General features: G+C 45.7%; 1 protein-coding gene and 1 pseudogene across 4 annotated transcripts in view; both read right to left on the reverse strand.

Moving 5' to 3' along the window:
• LOC129406570 (RAD52 motif-containing protein 1-like) overlaps positions 1-378 on the reverse strand; it is a 32,111-nt pseudogene extending 31,733 nt beyond the window's left edge.
• The window catches only part of LOC129406609 (pleckstrin homology domain-containing family M member 1-like), a 43,758-nt gene that overhangs the window by 14,637 nt on the left and 4,593 nt on the right, over positions 1-24,528 (reverse strand). For 2 of the 4 annotated variants that reach the window (XM_055144955.1, XM_055144954.1), the window contains exons 3-4: positions 11,936-12,183; positions 9,162-9,521 (exon numbers count right to left, since the gene is read on the reverse strand). In XM_055144955.1, coding sequence (XP_055000930.1) covers positions 9,458-9,521; positions 11,936-12,183 — 312 coding nt within the window. In that variant the 3' untranslated portion in view covers positions 9,162-9,457. Of the gene's footprint in view, positions 1-3,198; positions 3,696-6,173; positions 9,522-11,935; positions 12,184-24,528 lie in introns of those variants that run through there. The other 2 variants (XR_008631103.1, XR_008631102.1) reach the window with 2 other exon arrangements.

The raw sequence follows: 24,528 nt of genomic DNA on the forward strand, positions 1-24,528 counted from the left end.
AGATGCTGGACTACATGAAAACTAAAAACTTTTCATGGAGCTATGGGACAGGGGCTAAGCCATTTGCCTTGCGTATGACCAACCTGGGTTTGATCCCCAGCACCATAGATGGTCTCCGGTGTCCCGCCAGAAGTGACCCCTGAGCACAGAGCCAGGAGTAAGCCCTAAATGCCACCGGGTATGGTCCCAAAATGGAAATAAACTAAAAACACTGATGTGACAAATGATCAAGACAAAGCTCAAGGACTTTGGTGCAAACCAGACCTGTATTTGACCTGGCACCATGTCACCCTCTTTGAAGCACCACTGACTATAGCCCTGGAGACCCTTGAGGATCACCAGGTAACACTGGTGGTCTCTGGCACAAAAGGAACTCATTCTTAGGCCCTATCCCCAATTCACATGCCTTGGCTAGATGGCCAGTTAAAAAGTTAACTCCACCTGTATCACCTCCTTGAAAACTTTGGGCTTACTGGAATGCACAAGGGCATTTGCAGCCACACGACACCTCAAACTGTACAACACTGATAAAACAGGAGTAGCAAACAGACTGCATGGGATATAAAGTAGAAGGCATCCGATCTAGGTTAAGAAAGTACCAACATAAAAGGCTTAACCTATACCAATATCTTAGCAATGTCTTGTACAACTGCTTAATAGATCCAGGGTGAGGGGCTGGAGCGATAGCACAGCAGATAGGAAATTTTCTTGCAAGCGACCCACCCGGGATTCGATTCCCAGCATCCCATATCGTCACCTGAGCATTGCCAGGAGTAATTCCTGATTGTAGAGCGAGGAGTAACCCCTGTTCATCGCCGGGTTTGACCCGAAAGGCAAAAAAAAAAAAAAAAAAAGAAAGAAAGAAAGAAAGAAAGAAAGAAAGAAAGAAAGAAAGAAAGAAAGAAAGAAAGAAAGAAGAAGAAAATTCTAAACTAAAATAATAGCTCCAAAAATAAATAAGATAAGATAAGATAATAGCTCCAGGGTGAGATACACAATCTTCACTAATTTTCTTCTGAGGAGATATTTTTTCAGTATTCTTTTAGCAAATTATAACAAGTAATATAAAATAAATAAATAAATTACTGAGTACCTGCTTTGCGTAAGGTTTAAAGGATGATTGGAAAAAATGGAGATAATGGTGGTGGGAAGGTACAATGATGGTAGAATTGAATGTCTGTAACAAATCTTCATGAACAGTTTTGCGAACTACAGTGTCTATATAAGGCAAGGGAAAATAAAATTTTAAAAACTAAGTTAAATTTATTTATTTATTTATTTATTTATTTATTTATTTATTTATTTATTTATTTATTTTGCTTTTTGGATCACACCCGGCAATGCACAGGGGTTACTCCTGGCTCTGCACTCAGGAATTACCCCTGGCAGTGCTCAGGAGACCATATGGGATGCTGGGAATCGAACCCGGGTCGGCCGCGTGCAAGGCAAACGCCCTACCTGCTGTGCTATTGCTCCAGCCCCTAAATTAAATTTTAAAAGAAACAAAAAATACACCAAACCAGGGTGAGCTGTCCCTATTCACCAGGAAGCTGGCAGCAATGACAATCAAAATTGGGGGTGAAGATATGGAAAAACATACTATACCTTTTAGTTTTTTGGGTTTTTTTTTTCTTTTTGTGTCACATCCGGCGATGCACAGGGGTTACTCCTGGCTTTGCACTCATGAATTACTCCTGGCAGTGCTCTGGGGATCATATGGGATGCTGGGAATCGAACCAGGGTTGGCTGTGTGCAAGCAAACACCCTACCCACTGTGCTATTGCTCCAGCCCCTGTACCTTTTAGTTTTTCACAATGTGGTAGTACTCAAGAGACTAACCAGAGGGACCAGAGGGAGACTTTAACAGTCTGGGGCACACGGTGCATGCTTGGGAGATGCACATTCCATCGCTGGCAGCAGAGGGTCTCCCCCAGCCCCAAACTCCTACCAGTACCAGGAGCCACCCCTGAGCACTGCGCTGGGAGTAGGCCCTGAGCACCTCTGTGTGTACCCCCCAACCCAAACAAACAAATAAAAAAGGTTAAACCTGGAATTAAACTGGATTCCCATTCTGTAGACAGTCTTGGTATTCTGGTCACTGTTTCTTTTGAGGTACAGAAAATTATTAGCTTAAGATAGTCCCATTTGTTCATCTCTGTTTCTACTTCTTTGGTCAATGGCATTTCATCCTTGAAGATACTTTTGGCTTCAATGTCGTAGAGGGTTTTGCCGACCTTTTCCTCAATGTACCTTATAGATTCGGGTCTGATGTTGAAGTCTTTAATCCATTTTGATGTGACTTTTGTGCATGGTGTTAAGTACAGATCTGAGCCCATTGTTTTTCATGTAACTGAAAGTTACATGTTTTGCCAGCACCATTTGTGAAAGAGACTTTCCTTGCTCCACTTCACATCTCTTGCTCACCGATCAAAGATTACATGCTCATATATTTGAAGGTTGTGTAAGGATGTTCAACCCTATTCCACTGGTCTGTGGGCTATTTTTGTCCCAATACCATGCTGTTTAATTATTACTGCTTTGAAGTACAGTTTGAAGTTGGGTAAGGTGATACCCCAACATCTCCTTTTTCCTGAGAATTGTTTTAGCTATTTGTGAGCGCTTGAATATGAATTTCAGGAGTGTTTGATCCATTTCTTTGAGAATGTCATGTGTAGAGATCTCAATGAATCTGTATAAGGCTTTGGGGGAGTACTGCCATTTTGACATTGTTAATTCTCCCAATCCATGAGCAGGGGATGTGTTTCCATTTCCTCGTGTCCGCTTTTATTTCTTGAAGTAGCATTTTGTAGTTTTCTTTGTATAGGTCCTTTACCTCCTTCATTAAGCTGATTCCGAGGTACTTGATTTTCTGAGGCATGATTGTGAATGGGATTGCCTTTTTCATATCACTTTCTTCTCTCTCATTATTTGTGTATAGGAAAGCCATGGACATTTGGGTATTGATTTTATAACCTGTGACTTTACATGTTTACTGCTTCTAGGAAGTTCTTGGTAGAGGTTTTAGGGTTCTCCAAATATAGTATCATGTCATCTGCAAATAATGAGAGTTTTCTTTCTCTCTTTCCAATTTGGGTACGCTTAATGTCTTTTTCTTGACTAACTGCTATGGCAAGTACTTCCAGCATATCTTAAATAGTAGTGGTAAGAGTGGGCATCTTTGTCCTGTCCCTGATCTTACAGGGAAGGCTCTTACTTTTTCCCCATTGAGGATAAAGCTTGTTGTGGGTTTATGGTAGAGGGCTTTGAGTATATTGAGAAAAGTTCCTTCGATTCCCATTTTGCTTAGACAAAGACAGTCTACACAATGGGAAAGGTTATTCATCCAATGCCCCTCTAGAAGGGGTTCATATCAAGGATATACAAGGCACTGGTTGAACTCCACAAGAAAAAAACATCCAACCACATCAGAAAATGTGGCAATAAAATGAACAGAGGAAGAAATTCTTTTTCTTCTTCCTCAAAGAAGAAATCTGAATGGCCAAAAGAGACATGAAAAAATGCTCTTCATCACTAATCATCAGGGAGATGCAGATCAAAACAGCTATGATATATCATCTCACACCACAGAGACCGAAAAACATCCAAAAAAACAAAAGCAAGCGCTGTTGGCATGGATGTGGGGAAAAAGGGACTCCCTTTCACTCCTCGTGGGAATGCCTACTGGTCCAGCCTTTCTGGAAAACAATAAGGACACTTCTCAAAAAACTAGAAATCAGTTCCCATTTGACACAGCAATACCATGTCTGGGAATATATCCCAGAGATGCAAAAATGTACAGTAGAAGTGACATATGCACTTGTATGTCTATTGTAGCACTATTTACAAGAGCTAGAATCTGGAAACAACCTGAGTACCCAAGAACAGACCACTGGTTAAAGAAGCTCTAGTATATCTACACAAAAGAATACTATGCAGCTGTAGGAAAAAAATGAAGTCATGAAATTTGCATAGAAGTAGATCAACATGGAGAGTATCATGCTAAGTCAGATAGAAAGGGACAGACATAAAAGGACTGCACTCATTTGTGGGCTATAAATTAACATAATAGGAGACTAACATCAAGGAACAGTTAAAATAAGTGTCAGGAGCACTACCCCAAGCCTTGATAGCCAATCTCATGCATTAGGGGAAAAGGTAGCTGGGATGGAGAGAGGAGCACTAAATAAATGATGGTTGGAGGGATCGCTGGGGATAGTAGATGCATGTTGAAAGTAGATCATGGACCAAACAGCATGGCTGCTTGTTACCTGTATTGCAAACCATAACAACACTCAAAAGGACAGAGAGTAAGAGGGATTGTGCCTGCCACAGAGGGAAGGGGTGGGGTTGAGGGGTGGGAGGAGGGATACTGGGAACATTGGGGGTGGGGAATGGGCACCAGTGGAGGGATGGGTGCTTGAACATTGTTTGACTGAAATGCAATCATGAAAGTCTGTGGGTCTGTAAATGTACCTCACAATGATTCATTAAAAAAAATTAAAAAGCAGATACGAGAAGTTTTAAAGCACATGTGTTTGCAAGGCATAAAATGGATCTCAACAAGGGAATGAGTAGACTGTGACTACAGGGGGATATTGGAGCAGATTATTTAGGAGCTTGTTAAGGAGTTTGAACATTATATAGGTAGTGAGAAGTCATTTGAAAGTATTAAGTGTAAAACAACCCACATTTTCTGTTTCAATATAAAAATGAAAATAGAAATAAAAACAGAGTGTTAAGTAAATAAATAAATACAAAAGAAATAAACTGGATTCCCCCCATATTCCACTTTATATGCACTGAGGAGAAATAAAAACATACAGACACAAATATAATAGCAAAAGTGGAAGAGAAAAGTCCATCAGCCAGTGATAAACAAAATGTAACCTGCCGTACAATGCCACCTACAAAGGAATGTCAGTCAACAACAAAAGGGAATGATGCTGCTCCAAGGCTGAGCCTGTCATGGGGTGACAGCAGGGCAAGTTGTGTGGTTCATCCACTATTAAGGGACCCTCCAGAACAGGCCTGACTACTAGCAAAGTGGCTGAAGGAAGGCCAGAGGCCAAGGGCAGAGAGAGGACTGGAGAGAGACTGGTAATTGAAGGTGTTTCCTTCAGCGGGGGGATGACAAGGTTTTATTTATTTTTTTTTTATTTTTATTTTTTTTATTGAATCACCAAGTGGAGGGTTACAAAGTTCTCAGGATTATGTCAGTTATACAATATTCAAACACCCTTCCCTTCACCAGTGCCCATCTTCCATCACCAACCCCCCCAGTATATCTGCCGCCCCCTCCCACCTCCCTAGTCCCCACCCTTGTACGTGATAAGTTTCACTTCATTTGCGCTTATCTCGATTACATTCCATGTTTCAACACACAACTCACTATCGTTGCTGGGGTTTCCCCCCAAAAAGAAAAAGACAGTCCTATTGCCAATAAGGCATTTGATAGTTCTCCATTACTAAGAATATAGAGATATTAAGTCCTGCTGTTTGTTACATAACTTTTCTTTTTCCCCCTTGCCCCGCGCCACCGAGTTCACGCCTGTTTAGTAATCGCCATGCTGTCTGACAAAGGGAAAAAAACCGAAGAGGCTGGTTATTTCCCGGATGACAAGGTTTTAAAGTGAAACTGTGGGGTTCAAGAGACAGCTCAGCAGGCTACGGAGCTGGCTTTTCACACAGGAGGCCCAGGCAGTATTCCTGGCAGCTCTGAGCCCCCAAGTGCTGCCAAATACACATCCTGGAGCAGCCTGAGTGATGGTGGGTGTGGCCACAGGACCAAAGTAAATTAAACTCTGGTAATGGCTACACAATCTTATGAGTCTATTTAAAAATTAAAATCTACACTTTAATTGGTGAATTGGGGCCCAATAAAGCTGTTCTTAAAATGAAGGGCATGACCACAACAGCTAATTAGAGAGAGAGAACAGAAGGGAATGCCCTGCCACAGTGGCAGGGTGGGGTGGGGGGGAGATGGGAGTGGGGAGGGTGGGAGGGACGCCGGGTTTACGGGTGGTGGAGAATGGGCACTGGTGAAGGGATGGGTTCCCGAACTTTGTATGAGGGAAGTATAAGCACAAAAGTGTATAAATCTGTAACTCTACCCTCACGGTGATTCTCTAATTAAAAATAAATAAATTATAAAAAAAAAAAATGAAGGGCATGAGTGTGTTACGTGAAAGTGGTAGGGGCTGGAGCAATAGCACAGCGGGTAGGGCGTTTGCCTTGCACGCGGACGACCCGGGTTCGATTCCCAGCATCCCCTATGGTCCCCTGAGCACCACCAGGAGTAATTCCTGAGTGCAGAGCCAGGAGGAACTCCTGTGCATCGCCAGGTATGACCCAAAAAGCAAATAATAATAATAATAATGATAATAAAATAAAAAGAAAGTGGTAGTAGTTGGGGCCAGGGGGAAGGGTTATGGTTCAGTGGCAGAGCACAGGCTTCTAAGTGTGAGGTCCTAGGTTCAACCCCTCGGATCACATATGCACACACACAAAATAAACATGTCAAAGAATTACAAATCTAAGAAGTGGAGCTGAAGTGAGAACACAGCAGTAGGGCGTTTGCCTTGTACCCTTCTGAGCACAGAGCTGGAGTAACCCCTGAGCATCACTGGGCAGCTGCCTTCCCTTTCCCTGGCCCAGCCACCTGGAGCTGACCTCACACCGGACCTTTTCCACCAATGCTCAAGTCAAATCAACAACCACGGAACATCTGTCCCTTCGACTAACACACTGCTACATTCTTCCTTGGGGGCTAGTGACCTGGGCACTTGTCCGTGCCCATTTTGAGAGGTGGCATTATTTCCCTCAGAATATCAAGGGGCCACATAATTTTCTTTCATATATTAAGCCTTGTACCCATTTTGGTTTGTGGGCACATATGATACACAGCCTGAGGTAACACATTTACTGAGTCACAAAGTGTGTGCAGATTACACGAAGCTATTAAAATTTGTGTTTACTCACATTCTAGATTTCAAAGTTGCCAACCTGGTTGTGGTGCTAATGAGAGGCTCTAATTGGAAGCTTCAGATTTCTTGGTTACAAAAAAAAAAAAATCAGGGGGCAGAGACAGTACAGTGGGTAGGGGGCTTGCCTTGCATGCGGCTGACCTCAGTTTGATCCCCAGCATCCATTATGGTCCCCTGAGCACAGAGTCAGGAGTAACTTCCGAGCACTGTTGGGTATGGCCCAAAGAAAACAAAGAAAACAAATAATCAAACAAAAAACCTCAGTAAGGGAGTCCCCGCTGGGGCCGGTGCTGGGCTCCGGCCCGGTTTCGCCCGGGTGCCCATGCCTCTGCACAGCCGGTGGATGTGGAACGAGCGGGAACCAGAGACAATTTAGGATTTGGGGTTCCAGCAAGTGCTTGCACCCATGTATGGAGACTGTGAACTAAGCTTTTGCTACATGCTGGTCCAGGAAGGTAAATGATTCATTTTCCAACTTAAATCTCCGCGGACTTAATTACTATAATACAGAAATTGTAAACCGACATTTTATTGCTTCATTCTCATCAGTGGAAATCTTATTATCAAATATTTCCTTGTTAATAGAGCTGTATTCTTGGGGGATAAATTCCAAAAAAATAGTGAGTCTGTTTTGAAACTCTAACAACAATAGTGAGTTGTGTGTTGAAATCTGGAATGTAATCAAGGTAAAGAGAAAAGGAAGTGAAATTATCACTCACGCACGGGGGGTTTGGGGGGTGAGGGGTGGGATGTATACTGTTCTTTTTTGTTTTTGCTTTTGTTTTTGTTTTGTTTTTGTTTTTATTGGTGGTGGAATATGGGCACTGGTGAAGGGATGGGTGTTTGAGCATTGTATAACGGAGATATAAGCCTGAGAACTTTGTAACTTTCCACTTGGTGATTCAATAAAATAAATTAAAAAAATTTAATATATTAAAAAAAAAAACCTCAGTAAGGGCTGGAGAGATAGCTCAAAGACCTGTAGTGTTTACTTTGCTTGCAGCAGCTCCAGGTTTAGTCCCCAGCACCCCATGGTACCCAGAGCACCACACCAGGAGTAGAAACTGAGCACCAGAGGAATGTGCCAAAAAACACCCTAAGAGAGTACACATTAATCTATTTGGTATTGAGTAAAATCACAAAGTTTATTTTCTATGCATCGTTTGCTGCTAATAAAGTCACAAGTTCTCTTTCAAACAGAAGGGTCACTATAAAAGATCCATAATTTTCTCTGGGAATCTTCACCTGTTTCCTGAGAAAAAATGTGAAGCAGCAAGGGTGTGGCCTCCCAGCGGGACTACTTAGCCCTGGTCTAAGCTCACAAGGGCCCACGCAGGGTTCTCCCAGGAGCTGCATATGGCTGGCTTCCCTTGGATGATCAACACACTGGACTACTTCAGCGATACTCGGTCAACTGGGCTGGACGGGCCAGTGCTAGGACTCATGCCATGTGGTGAATGAAGCATGAGGAACCGGGAAGTGAAAATGAGTCCCTGTGCACGCAAGGCATGCAACCCATGACCACAGAGCTATCTCCCCAGCCCAGGACTAGCCGTCTTTCAAGTGTTCACTGGTAGATTATTAGACAATGTGGTTCCTTTGTCTTTTGTACCCTACATGGCAATGCTCAGCGCTTACTTCTGACTCTGCACTCAGGAATCACTCCTGGTGGTGCTTGGGGACTATATGGGCTGTCGGGGGTCAAACGTGGGTTGGCCATGTCACAAGACAAGCCCCCTCCCCATTGTATTATCGCTCCAGTCCCTGGAGAGTGTGTAGTTCTAAACCTGATTCATGTCGCAGAATGAGAATTTTATGAACTGTTAATTTAATATGGGCTGAGGGAAAATAAAGGCTCAGTGAGCAAAGTGTCTTGCCTTTGGAAACTATTTTGGCACAGATGAGCCTCAGCGTGGAGTCTGTGTTAAGATGAGCATTAGCTTCCCCCCATGGTTGATATGCGTTGACAAGACACACCCACAGGAAGTGTCCAGCACTGTGCCTGCCTCATCTCCTTGACTTACACCCAGAAGCCCGGGCTCCATCATTGCCAGGCAATGAATCCCAGCACTGGGAGGGGACCCAGGGCTAATGGGGAAAAGGCAGGGACCACTCAGAGTCACTAGCTGAGACATTTCATGGGGCCCTTCCACCCCACCCACAGCTCGCACTACTCACTGGGCTGCAGGTGAGGGAACCACGATTCTCAGTCCGGCTCCACCCTCCCGGAGCTCTGGCTGGTGGCTCCCTGGCGGGCTGTGCTGGTCAGTTCACCCACCAGACTTGAAGGCTACTGGCATGGAGTGCTCCCTGCAGAGACAACAGGGGCAGTTCCCGGTGGTGGCAAGTCTGGGGAGCCACCATCTGGAGGAGCGCAGGAGAAGGCCGGGGCAGGCAGGGCTGAACTAATGTGGTGGAGTGCGGGCGTGTGCTTGAGTGCAGGCCGGGCGGCACAGGGCTTGCTGCTTCCTGGTTTAGTTGGCAGGTTGGCACAGAGTCCATCTGGGCCTTGATGAATTCTGACAACACCCTTGGAAGCTTTAAACAGAAAAATACCCTGTGTGACAAGTTGGACTGCCCACTAGGATGCCCACCACGGAAATCGTAAGTAGGGAGATATGCTGCTTTGTGATCTGAGCACAGAGCAAACACCTCTCTTACCCTCCCCATGGGGACAGGCCTCCTCCCCCGCAGTCCCTCTGCTCCCCCAGCACAGAGGGCAGCAGGTATGAGAGCTGAGAACCTCAGGCAAAGGAAGCTGACAGAGCAGAGACAAAGGATGCGATGGGAAGGGGAAGTAAGTACCTTTGAACTCCTAAGCAGCCTAACTGTGGGCCTGCAGTTAGATCAGCCATTGATCAGAAGCCCAGGCCCCAAGACTCCTTCCTGGGACTTGGAATTTGGTCACGTGGGGACCCATTTTGTTCTCAGAGCTGTGAGGTGCTGCTGGTCTACCTCTGTGCTGTGGGGACAGAGTGCATTTGTTCCCTGAAGTCTCTGAGCCCATGGGCTCAAGGCTTGTCATGTGGCCACAAGTACACACATGGGGGAGGGCATCACTCAGTCCCCCCCAGGGGGCTCTAGAAAGGCCACTCTCCTCTCCGCATGCTTCTGGGGCCACAGGGAGCCAGTGTCTCTGTGGACACACACACTTACACATTCAGGCACACGAGTCTCCTTCTCGGCCTTCTGGAATGGGCACTAGGCTAGTGGTTTCTCCTCCCTTGTGGAGGTTCCTCTTGTTGTAGGGCCAAGAGACAGTAGCCTAACAGTGGCCCACATCTGCCCCTGTGGCTGAGAGTGCAAACGCCCAAAAGTGGGTTCATTAAAAAAAAAAAAAGACTTTTATCTGATATTCTCCTAGCTGAGCTTTACTCTGACCTACCTTCATAAATCAGATCTTTCAAAACATCCGCGTAAGAAGAGGTGACTAGAGGCTGGAGCCACAGCACAGTGAGCAGAGCATCTGCCTTGCACACTGCTGACTTGGGTTCAATTCCTGGCACTCTATATGGTCCCCCACCTAGAGTGATTCCTGAGCACAGAGTCAGGGGTAAGCCCTGAGCATTGCTGAGTGCAGCCAAACAAAATAAAAGAAAACAAAGGTAATAAGGGATCATCTACATATTTATGGTCAGCTTTTTAATCAGCGGCACCAGATAGCTGGATGCCAATATTTTTGTTGTTGTTAAAAAAATTTTGGTTCTGTGCTGCTGAAGTTAAACCAACAGAAGGGTTTGAAGTGATAGTACAGTGGGGAGGGTGTTTGCCTTTTGTGTGGCCAACCTGGGTTTGATCCCTGGCATCCCATATGGTTCCCTGAACACTGCCTGACTGCAGAGTCGGGAATAACCCCTGAGCACTGCTAGGTGTACCCCTACCTCCAAATAAATAAATAAATGAATAAATAAATATAAATAAATAAAACCAAAAAAAGGGAAAGACAAAAAGGAAAATTTCAAAACAAGTTTAAGAAAATTCATGTAAGGAGGGCAGGGGTGAAATAGTCCTGAAATGGTCTATATATGTGGCAAGGGAGGATTTTCAAAACATTTTCTATTTGTCAATTTTTGGTGTTTTTTTGTTAGTTTGTGGGCCACACCTGGCAGTGCTCAGGGATCACTCCTGGTATGTTGAAGTTCAAGCCTGGATTGGCTGCAAGGTATGTGCCCTACCAGCTATACTATCTTTCAGCCCAACTTATATGTTATTAACAAAAATTATATAGTAAATGTTGGTGAAAATCTTAAAACATTAAAACATATACTCCACGTGCTGGAGAGACAGTACAGGAAGGGGTTAATACACTTACCCTGTATGTGGCCAATCCAGGTTTGATCCCTGGTACCACATGGCCCCCCAATATCACTGAGGACAGAGCCAGAAATAGCCCCTGAGCATGGGAGGGTGTGGCAGAACACCCTCCCCTTCCCCTGCCGTGCATTTGTGTGAGTGTCCCCAACTTTTTAGACTGAAGCTCATGAGCCCTTAGGGTAACTCGATAGAAACTGAATGTGAGAGGGTTGTGAGCATGTGGGCCACAGGAGAGTTATTATTTTGGGGGCCTCACCTGGCGATGCGAGGGCTGACTCCTGGGTCTGAGCTCAAGGATCACTCCTGGCAGGGTTCTGGGAACTGTAGAAAGTGTCAGGGACCAAAATTGGGTTGGCCATGTGCAAGGCAAGTGCTCTCCCTGCTATCCTATCTCTCCGGCCCAGGAAAAGCTTTCTGAACTGAGCACTCATTCAAAATCAAGCTCCTCAAGAACCCGAGGTGCTTCTGGCAGCACTTGCGCAGGGTGGCATCTCAGGAGCCAAGAGGGGCGGCAAGTGGAAAGAGTGTAAGAGGCCCCCTGTGTGCTCTAGAACATGGCACTGCTGGGGATTTCCCCCCACAGCGATGGCCCCACCCCCACCCCATTTCTGCAGCACCTCCCCAAAGCCAAAGCTCACTTCTGGGTGACGGCTTTCAGGAGGGGCCAGAAGGCAGGCTGCGGCAAGGGCTTCCATTGGGCACGCTTCTTCCTTTTGTCTCCCTCCTCGGTGAGGATGTGCTTGGTGTGCAGACCATGGATGAACATGGCCTCCACGGCACTGTACACGGTGTTGGCGTCGGCATCCTTACTCGTCACCACCATGTCCCAGGACACGTACTGCTTCTGCAAGGCCTTCATGGAGCCCACAAGCCCCTTCTTGATGACCTGGAGGGCGGCGCGGACAAACACCAGGTTGGTGGCACCCCTCGGAATGCCACTCTGTCCTCCACCATACACGGGATGGGGCACACCCACACCAACGCTTTGTCCTGCTGAACTACCGAACTAGCACCACCTGACGCTAGAGGCACAGAAAGAAAATTCACACATACACACCACTCAGAGGAAGCCGCTGTTTGTTAGGTTTTTTATGCAATAACATTTGCGTATGTACTTATTTGGATACGGGGTGGCGGAGGCGGATTTCCGGAGGCCCAAGGGCCCCTCTAGTGATTCTCAGTAGCTGGCATGGCAGTTCAGTGTGAGGGCCTAAGGGTCTGTGCTACCTGTACTGCGCAGTGCTGGGCATTAGCTGGGTCAACCCCAGATTCTGGGGGCCACCAGAGCCATGCCCACTGATGCTGGGAGGCCAGGTGGTGCTAGGGATGAAACCTAGGTCAGGTGCACACTACGAGTGTGCCCTAACTGCTATACTCTGTTCTGGTCCCAAGTAGCAATTAAAAAGTTTTTCAAGGGCCAGGGAGCTATGCAACAGGAGGGGCATAAGCTTCACTGCAGGAGGCTTGGGCCCAACTGAGCACCACCAGGAGTAGGCCCCAACACCCTCCCGCCACACCCAGCCAGGAATAGCCCTTGAGCACCACCTGTGTGGCCCCACCAAAAATTACCCAACAAAATGTTTTTTATGCTTCCTTTTACCAAAGCTTCCAGAAAAGTTGCTGCCAGGATGACTTCAGCACATGTAGTAGCACCAGGGTTTGGATTTGTGGCCTCAGCGGCTTGTGGCCTCCTTCAGGCTTTAAGCCACAGGACCACCTACAGCCCCTGGTGTATCTTTTTCTTAACAGAGTCTATTCCTGCTATGCATCCCTGGGTGGGCCTGAGAATGTTTGGGGGATGCAGTGACTGGGCTCAAAATCAGGGCCTTGAAGACAAGAGCTGGCCCTCCCGCTCCCCCTTCCCGCTGCCGTCTGCGTCCCCGGAATTTCTGAAGCCACTCCCTGCCCGCCCTGCGCACCCCGTCTCCCGAACCGGCTTGTAACTGCGCACGTCCTTCAGGTACGAGGACCATCCCTCGGCCACGCCCTCCCGCTCCCCCTTCCCGCTGCCGTCTGCGTCCCCCGAATTTCTGAAGCCACTCCCTGCCCGCCCTGCGCACCCCGTCTCCCGAACCGGCTTGTAACTGCACACGTCCTTCAGGTACGAGGACCATCCCTCGGCCACGCCCTCCCGTCCCCCCCATCAACAGGAAGACACTGGGTCGTGGCCTGTGCCTTAGTGGGCGTGGTCTCAAAGTGGGCGTGGCCTATTTTCAGAGCCGCCAATAACGCAGCCGCAGTTATTCTTTCCTTCCTCAGCTCAATCGGTACCGTGCATTCCTTTGAAAATTCACTTTTGCGATCTCAAACACTTACGCAAAATAGCCAGTAGCTTAGGCTGACAGTATATAAGCTATCAGGGAATAAGGGAAGTTTAGCACAATCGGAGCCCCTTCTTTCCACAAAAAGGAAGAGGAATAAATAATTACAAGGTTCCAACTCTATACTTCCGTGACAATATGAAGAAGCAGCGAAAATCCCCTCCGCAAAGAGAGGGGGAAGAAAAGATACCAGAAACCTCAACAGATAAACAATTCAGAGAGGAAATCTGGAGGAAATCTGGAGGAGAGTCGACCTACTCCAAGCAAGTATGGAACAGACATCCAATAAATTAAGGGAGGAGATGAATGAAGCGCTGGAACGGTCTACCAAGAAAATACAGGAAGAAATGAGAGCAGAAATGAGAGCAGAAATTTCAAACCTTCGAACGGAAGTCTCACAAATAAAGCAATCGGTAGATGAAATAAAAATCTCACTAGATGCCCTCAACAGTAGAATGACTACAGCTGAAGACAGAATCAGTGATCTGGAAGATGAGCTGCAGAAAGCTTATAGACAACAACAAATAATGGCGAAAGACCTCAAAATGGCTATAGAGCGAATCAGAGCCCTGGGGGATGACTTCAAGAGGAACAACATAAGAATCATTGGAGTACCAGAACCGCAGGGAAGCAACCCCAATGAAAAAAACACAGTCAAAGATATCATTGCTAAGAAATTCCCAGAGCTGGACAAGGCAGGCATCCAGATACAAGGAGTCTGAAGAGTACCAGCAAAAAGAGACCCGAATAAAAAGACCCCAAGGCATATCATAGTCAGAATGACGGATACCATGGATAGAGACACAATTCTGCAAGCAGCAAGGTCAAGGAAGGAAATCACATACAAAGGAGCACCCCTCAGATTTACGGCCGATCTGTCAGAAGAAACCCTCCGAGCCCGAAGACAATGGTGGGACATAGTGAAAAAACTCAACGAAATGAATGCCTCACCAAGAATACTTTATTCGGCTAAACTCTCACTCAAACTCGAAGGAACCATACACTACTTCTCGGATAAACAACAGCTCAGGTCCTTCATAGACTCAAAACCAATCTTGAAAGAAGGTATAAAGGGGCTACTGTAAGACAAGGAGGAGCCCTATAAGAACAACAAATCCCACAGAAAGATGACACAAAACCACATCACAATAATCTCTCTCAATGTCAATGGCCTAAATGCACCTATCAAGAGACACAGAGTGGCTAAATGGATCCGGAAATTAAACCCAACATTCTGTTGCCTGCAAGAAACACACCTGAACAAACAGAGTAAACATAGACTCAAAGTCAAAGGATGGAAAACAATCCTCCAAGCAAACAACCCCCTTAAAAAAGCTGGAGTGGCCATCCTGGTATCCGACAACATAGATTTCAGGATGAAAAAGATCAAAAGGGACAGCGAAGGTCATTTTCTGTTTATCAAGGGATATGTACAACAGGAAGAAATCACACTCTTAAACGTATATGCTCCTAACAAACGACCGGCTAAATATTTAAAAAAACTCCTAACAGACTTCAAAGAGGACATCACTAACAGCACAATTGTAGTCGGAGACTTCAATACGGCCTTATCGCCTCTAGATAGATCCACAAGAACAAAACTCAACAAGGAAACACTGACTCTGAATGAAGAAATTGAAGAGAGAGGCCTAATAGACCTATACAGGGCCTTACATCCCCAAAAGAAAGAATACACATTCTTTTCCAGTGCACATGGAACATTTTCAAAAATAGACCATGTACTGGGCCCCAGAACATACCTCAATAGAATCGGAAAAATAGAAATTGGAATCGGAAAAATAGAAATCTTTTCAGACCACGATGTGCTGAAGATAGAAGCTAACCACTCACAAACACGGAAAATCAAATCAAACACCTGGAAATTAAACAATTCCATGCTGAACAATGAGTGGGTCAGGAAGGAAATCAAGGAAGAAATCAAAAGATACTTAGAAACAAATGAGAATGAAGACACGAGCTACCAAAACCTATGGGACGCAGCTAAAGCCGTGTTAAGGGGTAAATTTATAGCTCTCCAAGCATTCCTCAGGAAGGAAGAAAGGACCCACATAGATAGCTTGACTTCACGACTCAAGACCTTAGAAAAGGACCAGAAAAAGGACCCCAAACCAGATCGAAGGAAAGAAATAATAAAAATTAGAGCAGAAATTAATGACATCGAAACCAAAAAAACAATCAGAAAGATCAATGAAACAAAGAGTTGGTTCTTTGAGAAAATAAATAAGATTGATAAACCGCTAGCAAGACTCACAAAGAAAGAAAGAGAGAAAACTCTAATAAATCGAATCAGAAATGAAAAGGGGGACATCATAACAGAAACCAGTGAGATTCAAAAGATCATTAGAGACTACTTTGAAGGTCTTTACGCCACAAAAAAGGAGAACCTAAAAGAAATGGATGGATTCCTTGATTCCTACAATCTCCCAACACTGAAGAAAGAAGACCTGGAATACCTGAATAGATCCATCAATGTTAAGGAAATTGAAACGGTAATCAAAAACCTCCCCAAAAACAAAAGCCCAGGCCCAGATGGTTTCACTGGCGAATTCTTCCAAACATTTAAAGAAGACCTATTGCCTGTTTTCCTCAAACTTTTCCAGGAAATTGAAAAAACAGGAACTCTCCCAAACAGTTTCTATGAAGCACATATCTCCCTAATACCAAAAGCAAACAAAGACACCACTAAGAAAGAAAATTACAGACCAATTTCCCTGATGAACACCGATGCGAAGATCCTCAACAAAATACTAGCAAATAGGATCCAACAACTCATCAAAAAGATCATACATCACGACCAAGTGGGATTCATCCCAGGGATGCAAGGATGGTTTAACATTCGGAAATCAATCAACATAATCCAGCATATCAACAAAAGCAAAGATAAAAACCATATGATCATATCAATAGATGCAGAGAAAGCATTTGACAAGATCCAACATCCTTTCATGATGAAAACCCTCGCCAAAATGGGGTTTGGAGGAACTTTCCTCAAGATAGTCGAAGCCATCTATCACAAGCGTACGGCAAGCATTATCCTCAACGGGGAAAAACTAAGGGCCTTTCCTCTGAGATCAGGCACAAGACAAGGATGCCCACTCTCACCACTCCTCTTCAATATAGTACTGGAAGTACTTGCGATAGCTATTAGACAAGAAAAAGAGATTAAGGGCATCCAGATAGGAAGGGAAGAAATCAAACTCTCACTATTTGCAGACGACATGATACTATATCTAGAGAAGCCTAAAACCTCTACTAAGAAACTCTTAGAAACAATAGACTTATACAGTAAAGTTGCAGGCTACAAAATCAATACCCAAAAATCCATGGCCTTCATATATGCAAACAATGAGGCAGAGGAAATGGACATGAAAAAAGCAATCCCATTCACAATCGTGCCCCAGAAAATCAAGTACCTCGGAATCAGCTTAACCAAGGAAGTAAAAGACCTTTACAAAGAAAACTACAAAACTACCTCCATGAAATCAAAGAGGACATGAGGAAATGGAAACATATACCCTGCTCGTGGATAGGGAGAATCAATGTTGTCAAAATGGCAATACTCCCTAAAGCATTATACAGATTCAATGCGATCCCTATAAATATACCCATGACACTCTTCAAAGAAATGGATCAAGCAATCCTAAAATTCATATGTGTATAAAAATAAAAAGAAACGGCGCGGGCGGAGATACCTCACCGCACCGAGCCAGGCACAGGGCCTAGGGTAGCAGCTGTCTCTCCCGCCACCCGAGTTCGGTAGCCTCCAGCCGCTTCCCCCACCCCGGGGAGGTTGATGGCGAAGATGTGGCAGGCGAAGGAAGGAACGGAGCCAAGATGGTTGGTCTCACTTGTAGTTTATTCCAATCTTCCCTCTATACACTCTCCTCTGGAACTCTCCTCTGGAACTCTCCCCCTGCCCCCTCAAACAGCTACCTTAAATCTCCCCGTCCCCCAGCAGCCTGGGGCTTATCTAAAGGTGTGGTTACAATCCATAGGGGGTATAGTTCTATCTCTTAGGGGAATGCCTTCACTAGGACAGAATCTCTCTTTCAGCAGGAGGACCCACCCAAGGGCAGAGTCCCATGAATGTGTTTCTCTTCTCCTCAGCCAGCAAACATATAAGAATTCATAATATTAATCATTTTGTATGGACACAATAAGAGATGCATTAAAGCTTATAGAATTGCTCTCCTGGGGCCATCTCAATCTCAGACTACAGTGCTCAGGCCAGATCAGTCTTTCCTATCCCTGGCAGGGTCCCAGTCTCATAATTACTATTGGATCATGACAGAATTTGTCTATGATCAAGCTCTTAACTTATAGTTAAGAATTAGGCACTTTGGCCAGGCCCATATCGATGCCAGGGTAGCACATAACTCACCGCTTGCCCTGGATCCTTCCCGTCCCACGTCGGGGACCCTACTTTGGGGTGCTAGGAACTGAGGGCAACTGAGGCTTAAGTGGAGAAAGCAGATGCCCAGAAGGGAATAATATTCGAGGCCAATTAAGTCTTAAGTTATAAAAACATAATATTGTCTTCTTGTGTCTATACAAAAAAGACATAGCTTTAAAGTAAATTATTCAAAAGGCATAAAGAGGAGAGAAAGGCAATGTTATAATATTCAGTGTCCTAGGAAGTTCTGACCTTACCAATTAACAGAGTTTGATTAAGGGAAGAGCAGATAAACTGATAGAAGTGGTTACAGATAAACAAAGGAATGGGAGTGACTCGGGAGCACTTTGATGGGTGTGACTGATAAACCTAAGCTCCTAGTGGCAAGGGGGAAAGGACAAACCAATGATATCCAACAATATGGAATAACAAACGTCCAAGGATAGCTAAAACAATTCTTGGGAAAAAGATGATGGGAGGCATCACCATCCCCAACCTCAAACTTTACTACAAAGCAGTAACAATTAAAACTTTACTACAAAGCAGTAACAATTAAAACAGCATGGTACTGGAACAAAGGCAGAGCCGTACACCAATGGAACAGGGTGGAATATCCCTACACACAACCCCAAATGTATGACCATCTAATCTTTGATAAGGGGGCAAGAGATGTGAAGTGGAGCAAGGAAAGCCTCTTTAACAAATGGTGCTGGCACAAATGGACAACCACATGCAAAAAAATGGGTTTAGACCTTGACCTGACACCATGCACAAAAGTCAGATCAAAATGGATTAAAGACCTCAACATTAGACCAGAAACCATAAGGTACATTGAAGACAAGGTCGGCGAAACCCTCCACGATATTGAAGATAAAGGTATCTTCAAAGGTGACACGGAACTAAGCAATCTAGTAAAAACAGAGATCAACAAATGGGACTACATTAAACTAAAAAGCTTCTGCACCGCAAGAGATACAGTGACCAGAATACAAAGACTATCCACAGAATGGGAAAGGATATTTACACAATACCCATCAGATAAGGGGTTGATATCAATGGTATATAAAGCACTGGTTGAACTCTACAAGAAGAAAACATCCAACCCATCAAAAAATGGGGCGAAGAAATGAACAGAAACTTTACCAAGGAAGAAATACGAATGGCCAAAAGGCACATGAAAAAGTGCTCTGCATCACTAATCATCAGAGAGATGCAGATCAAAACAACCATGAGATACCACCTCACACCACAGAGACTAGCACACATCCAAAAGAACAAAAGCAACCGCTGTTGGAGAGGATGTGGGGAGAAAGGGACCCTTCTTCACTGCTGGTGGGAATGCCGACTGGTTCAGCCCTTCTGGAAAACAATTTGGACGACTCTCAAAAAATTAGATATTGAATTCCCATTTGACCCAGCAATACCACTGCTGGGAATATATCCCAGAGAGGCAAAAAAGTACAATCGAAACAACATCTGCACACGCATTTTCATCGCAGCACTGTTTACAATAGCCAGAATCTGGAAAAAATCCGAATGCCCCAAAACGGATGACTGGTTAAAGAAACTTTGGTACATCTATACAATGGAATACTATGCAGCTGTTAGAAAAAAGGAAGTCAAGAATTTTGTAGTTAAGTGGATGGGCATGAAAAGTTTCATGCTGAGTGAAATGAGTCAGAAAGAGAGAGACAGACATAGAAAGACTGCACTCATCTATGGTATATAGAATATCAGAGTGGGAGACTAATACCCAAGAACTGTAGAAATAAGTACCAGGAGGTTGACCCCATGGCTTCGAGGCTGGCCTCACGTTCCGGGGAAAGGGCAATTCAGAGAAGCAATCACCAACTACATTGTAGTCGAAGGCCATGTGGGGGAAGGGAGTTGCGGGCTGAATGTTGGCTAGAGACTGAGCACAGCGGCCACTCAACACCTTTATTGCAAACCACAACAGCTAATTAGAGAGAGAGAACAGAAGGGAATGCCCTGCCACAGTGGCAGGGTGGGTTGGGGGGGAGATGGGATTGGGGAGGGTGGGAGGGACGCTGGGTTTACGGGTGGTGGAGAATGGGCACTGGTGAAGGGATGGGTTCCGGAACTTTGTATGAGGGAAGTATAAGCACAAAAGTGTATAAATCTGTAACTGTACCCTCACGGTGATTCGCTAATTAAAAATAAATAAATTATTTATAAAAAAAAATAAATAAAATAAAAAAAAAGGGACCACTAAGTCAATAATGATTGGAGAGATTGATTGGGATGGGAGATGTTTGCTGAAAGTAGACTAAAGACAGAACATAAAGGCCTCTTACTATCTGTATTGCAAATCATAACACCCCAAATTAGAGAGTAAGAAGGAATGTATCTGCCACAGAGGTAATGGGTGGGTTGGGGTTGGGGTAGCAGGAGGGACACTGGGAACAATGGTGGTGGAAATGTGCACTGGTGGAGGGATGAGTGCTCGATCATTATATGACTGAAATGTAATCATTAAAGTTTGTAAAGTATCTCATGGTGATCCAATAAAAAATAAATAAAATTTCGTTTAAAAAAGAAAAAAAAAAGACAAGAGCTTGGCCACTGGCCACCTTCTCTATTTCAAAACATGGGCTAAGCCACATGGAACTGGGATTCAGAGGCGGACTCCCTCAGAGGGACTGCTCCGGAGCCTGGGGAATGCCTCTAGGCAGGGCTGAGCTTTCCACCTGATGCAAGACCAAGAATGCAGAGCATCAGTAAGAGGAAAAAGTGCTGCGTTAAGAGCCAGAAAACCAAGGAAAGACAGGCATTTCTTTCTTGGTAATAGTCTAGGGACCAGATCAGTAGTGGAGCAGGGCTGGCCCTTGCCCTGCATGTGGTCCCCTGAGCCCTGCAGGAGTGATTCCTGAGTACAAGACAGGAGTAAGTCCTGAGCACACGCCAGATGTGGCCCCCAAAACAAAAAACTAGAAAGCACTGTATGGCTTTGGAGATTCTCAAAGGGCTGAGCACATGATACCTGGCATATACAGGGCCTGGCAATCAATCCTCTACACCGCATGCAGGAACTCCGGCGCACCGCTAGTGGAGAGCAGCACTGCTGGAGCCTCACTCCCACCCAAGAGGGAGAAAGACGTGAGACTGCAGAGGCCTGAATTTAGTCCGGCTGTGCCTGTCACCAGTTGGGCCACCTAGACACTTCAGGTTCCTGAGTCCCAATTTCTATCAGATGGAAATTAACTTCCTCATCTATAGCACTGAGATTACTACACTGAGGACAAGGCTGGATTTTTTTTTAATTTTTTGTATTTTTAGGTCACACCTGGCAATGCACAGGCATTACTCCTGGTTCTGCAACCAGGAATTACTGCTGGCAGTGCTCATGGGACGATATGGGGTGCTAGGAATCGAACCGGGGTCAGCCATGTGCAAGGCAAATGCCCTACCCACTGTGCTATTGATCCAGCCCCAAGGCTCAATTTCTTTAATGTACTTTTCTGTCCTCTATATTTGGCATAGTTCCTGATACATGGAAGTGCTCAGTGTTTGTTGAAAGAAGAGATTAACTGGGGCAGAGGTGATGGCTCAAGGCCTTTGCATGTGGGGGACATAGGTTTGATCCCCAATACTGCATGAACCCTAAGCACCGCCAGTGTTAGGAGTAGCTCATGAACTTTGAGCACTGCTGAGTGTGGCCTGAAAATCAAGAATAAACAACTTGAAGGAGGGCAGGGAGACAGTTTAAGAAGGTGCCGGCACCATATGGCCCCCTCGGCATGCTGGTCCGATGGTCTGAAATCACCATAATGTTGCCATGGTGGCCTGCTGGCACCTGTGGGCTAAGCATGAAGAGCATCACAAATGGCTCCATGATGCACGAATTAATTTATAAGAGATGTCCATAATTGGAATATCTATAGAAATAGAAAACATCTGCATGACTGCTGGAGACCCAGAGAAAGGGGAACAGGAGGAACTGCTACTTGCTGCAGTACTTCTTTCAAGGGGGTGAAAATATTCTAAAATTAGATTGTGGCAACAGTGGGTGGCACAGTTGTGTGATTAAATTAAAAACCACTGACCTGTGTATTTCAGATGAGTTCATGTCATGCCATATATGTACTTATTGACTATTTTAACATATTGCCCTGAGAAACGTGTCATTAAATCCTTTATTTTTAACTGGATCTGCTTCTTATTGCTGATGTATAAAAGGTCTTTATATATTCTGGCTATTAGATCCTTTAAAGATTTTGATATTGGACCAGAGACACAGTATGGGGGTTATGGCACTTGCACTTGCCTTCCATCTGGCTGACTCCAATTCTATTTACTCGTACCACATATGGTGCCCCAAACACTGCAAGGAATATTTACTGAGCACAGAGCCAGGAGTAAATGCTGAGCAGTGCTGGTGCCCAATGCTACCCCTCCGCCCCCCATAAATAAAGGATTTTAAAATCTTTATGGAAGTCCAACTTCAAATGTTCTTCCAATGTCAGATAGTATTACTATACTTTATACAAGGTACAAACAGGGGTCAGAGTGATAATACAGTGCATAGTACTTGTCTTACAAGCAGCTGACCTGGGTTTGACATCTGGTACCCTCTATGAGCCTTGAGCCTGCCAGGGGTGATCCCTGAGTGCAAAGCCAGGAGTAAGCTCAGTAAGCCCTGGGCACCACTGGGGGTGGCCCCAAAACAAAACAAACATACAAATGCTTCATGCAGCTCAACTTTTACAGGGTAGGGCAGGAAGAGACGATGAAGGCACATATGCACCAGAAGCCTACTGCCTAAAGACTCAGTCCTTGTCAGGATGCAAAGCCAGCCAGTGGCTCTGCCCTACCTCTGTGACGTCCTGGGAAGGTGGCATAGGGAAGGACCTTCCCAGGAGAAGCAGCCTATGGGCCCGACATCCCAGTGGCCAGGAGGAGAGAAGACACAACTGAAACTCACAGTTCCTTGCCGACAGAAAATTCTCAGAATAACGGAACATCAGCAAGGAGAAAAAGAAAGCTCAGCTTCTCCCAGGAAGACAACGCAGAATTTGGTTTCAGACAATCCAAACATCATTCCACACCCTGCCTCTCCCAGGGAATTCAAGACCCATAGAGTGGCGAGGAGAGCCCAGGCCCACAGCCACCAACAGGTCCCCTTGCAAGGGGGAAAGAAGGAGCTGAGTGCAAACACCATAGTTGGAAAAATCAGGAAACGCTGTAAATGTCCAAAGACGGTAACTGCCCCAGTGACCACCCACATGGGTGACTAGGATGTAGGTTCTGACCCATGGTGCCCAGAGCCATCAAGAAGCCCCAGGGCAGCAGGCTCACTGGAAATCTTTCAGGGGACCTCCCTGAGCCCCCACGGCACTGATATTTCCCTTTGATCCCCAGTCATATGCTCTAAAGGAGGAAGGAGACTCCGGGAACCGCTGCTGCTCAACTATCCCTTGGCCAGGCCTCCCCTCCCACGTGATGTCCATTCCTTTCCATGTAGTTGAAAGCCTTGTGGCGGCTCTCCCACATCTCTCATCTCATCCTGTTGGCCCTGGCCACCTTACTGGCATGGCCGCCTGGAGGTCCAGTCCATTCTCCAACACTAAGAGCATTTCTACCCTGCCTACAGCTCTACAAGGACCACATGACACCCAGGGAGACAGAGGGTGGTCATATGAATAAGGTTGAGGCTCTGGTCAGGGTTCTGGTCCATGCCCTCCCTCCCCCCGCAACTCCCTACAGCAAGGAGCAGGTCACCATATTCTCCAAATGATAGCTGCAAGGCCTTTCACCCCATGTGAAACAAAAACAAGCAGAAGACAGCACTTCTGGTTCAGTGCATCCCTGAGCCACAGACAGAAACAGAGGCTCTCTCTGGGTTTTGTTCTTTTTGAATTCTTTTGTTTTCAGGTCACACCTGGATGTGCTCAGGGCTTACTCCTGGCTCTGTGTTGAGATCACTCCTGGTTGGCTTTAGGGGATCACAGGCGGTGCTGGGTTGAGTCTTGTTGAATGTGAGCCAAAAGGCCTGACCCCTACCCATGGTACAGTAGCCTCTAGAGCACTGTTGGGTGTGGTGAAAACAATAAAACAGACAAGAGAAAAGAAAGTGAGTGAGAGAGCAGAGGGTCCACAGAAGATGCTGTGGCTGAGGATGCAAACAACCTGTAGGGACCAGAAGCAGGGGCTCATGGTCCATGGGCCCAGCAACCGTTCACACCCCCAGCTGCAAGGACAGGCATGTGTCTGCAGACTCGGCAGTGAAGAGAACAAGTGCTCGGGGCCAGAGAGAGGCTCCACATGCCAAGTGGCTTCACATGCAGGAGTGACGGGATCCTTCGTCAGCACCGCAGGGGTGACAGTGCTCCCATACTTCCGCACAGACTGTGGGAGTATGGGGTAGTCCCTGAGCACTGTCAGGGATGTCACCAAGCCTCACGGGGGGGGGGGAGAGAGAGAGAGAGAGAGAGAGAGAGAGAGAGAGAGAGAGAGAGAGAGAGAGAGAAGAGAGAGA

Source organism: Sorex araneus, chromosome 7 (genome assembly GCF_027595985.1).
Source record: "Sorex araneus isolate mSorAra2 chromosome 7, mSorAra2.pri, whole genome shotgun sequence".
NCBI lineage: Eukaryota > Metazoa > Chordata > Mammalia > Eulipotyphla > Soricidae > Sorex > Sorex araneus.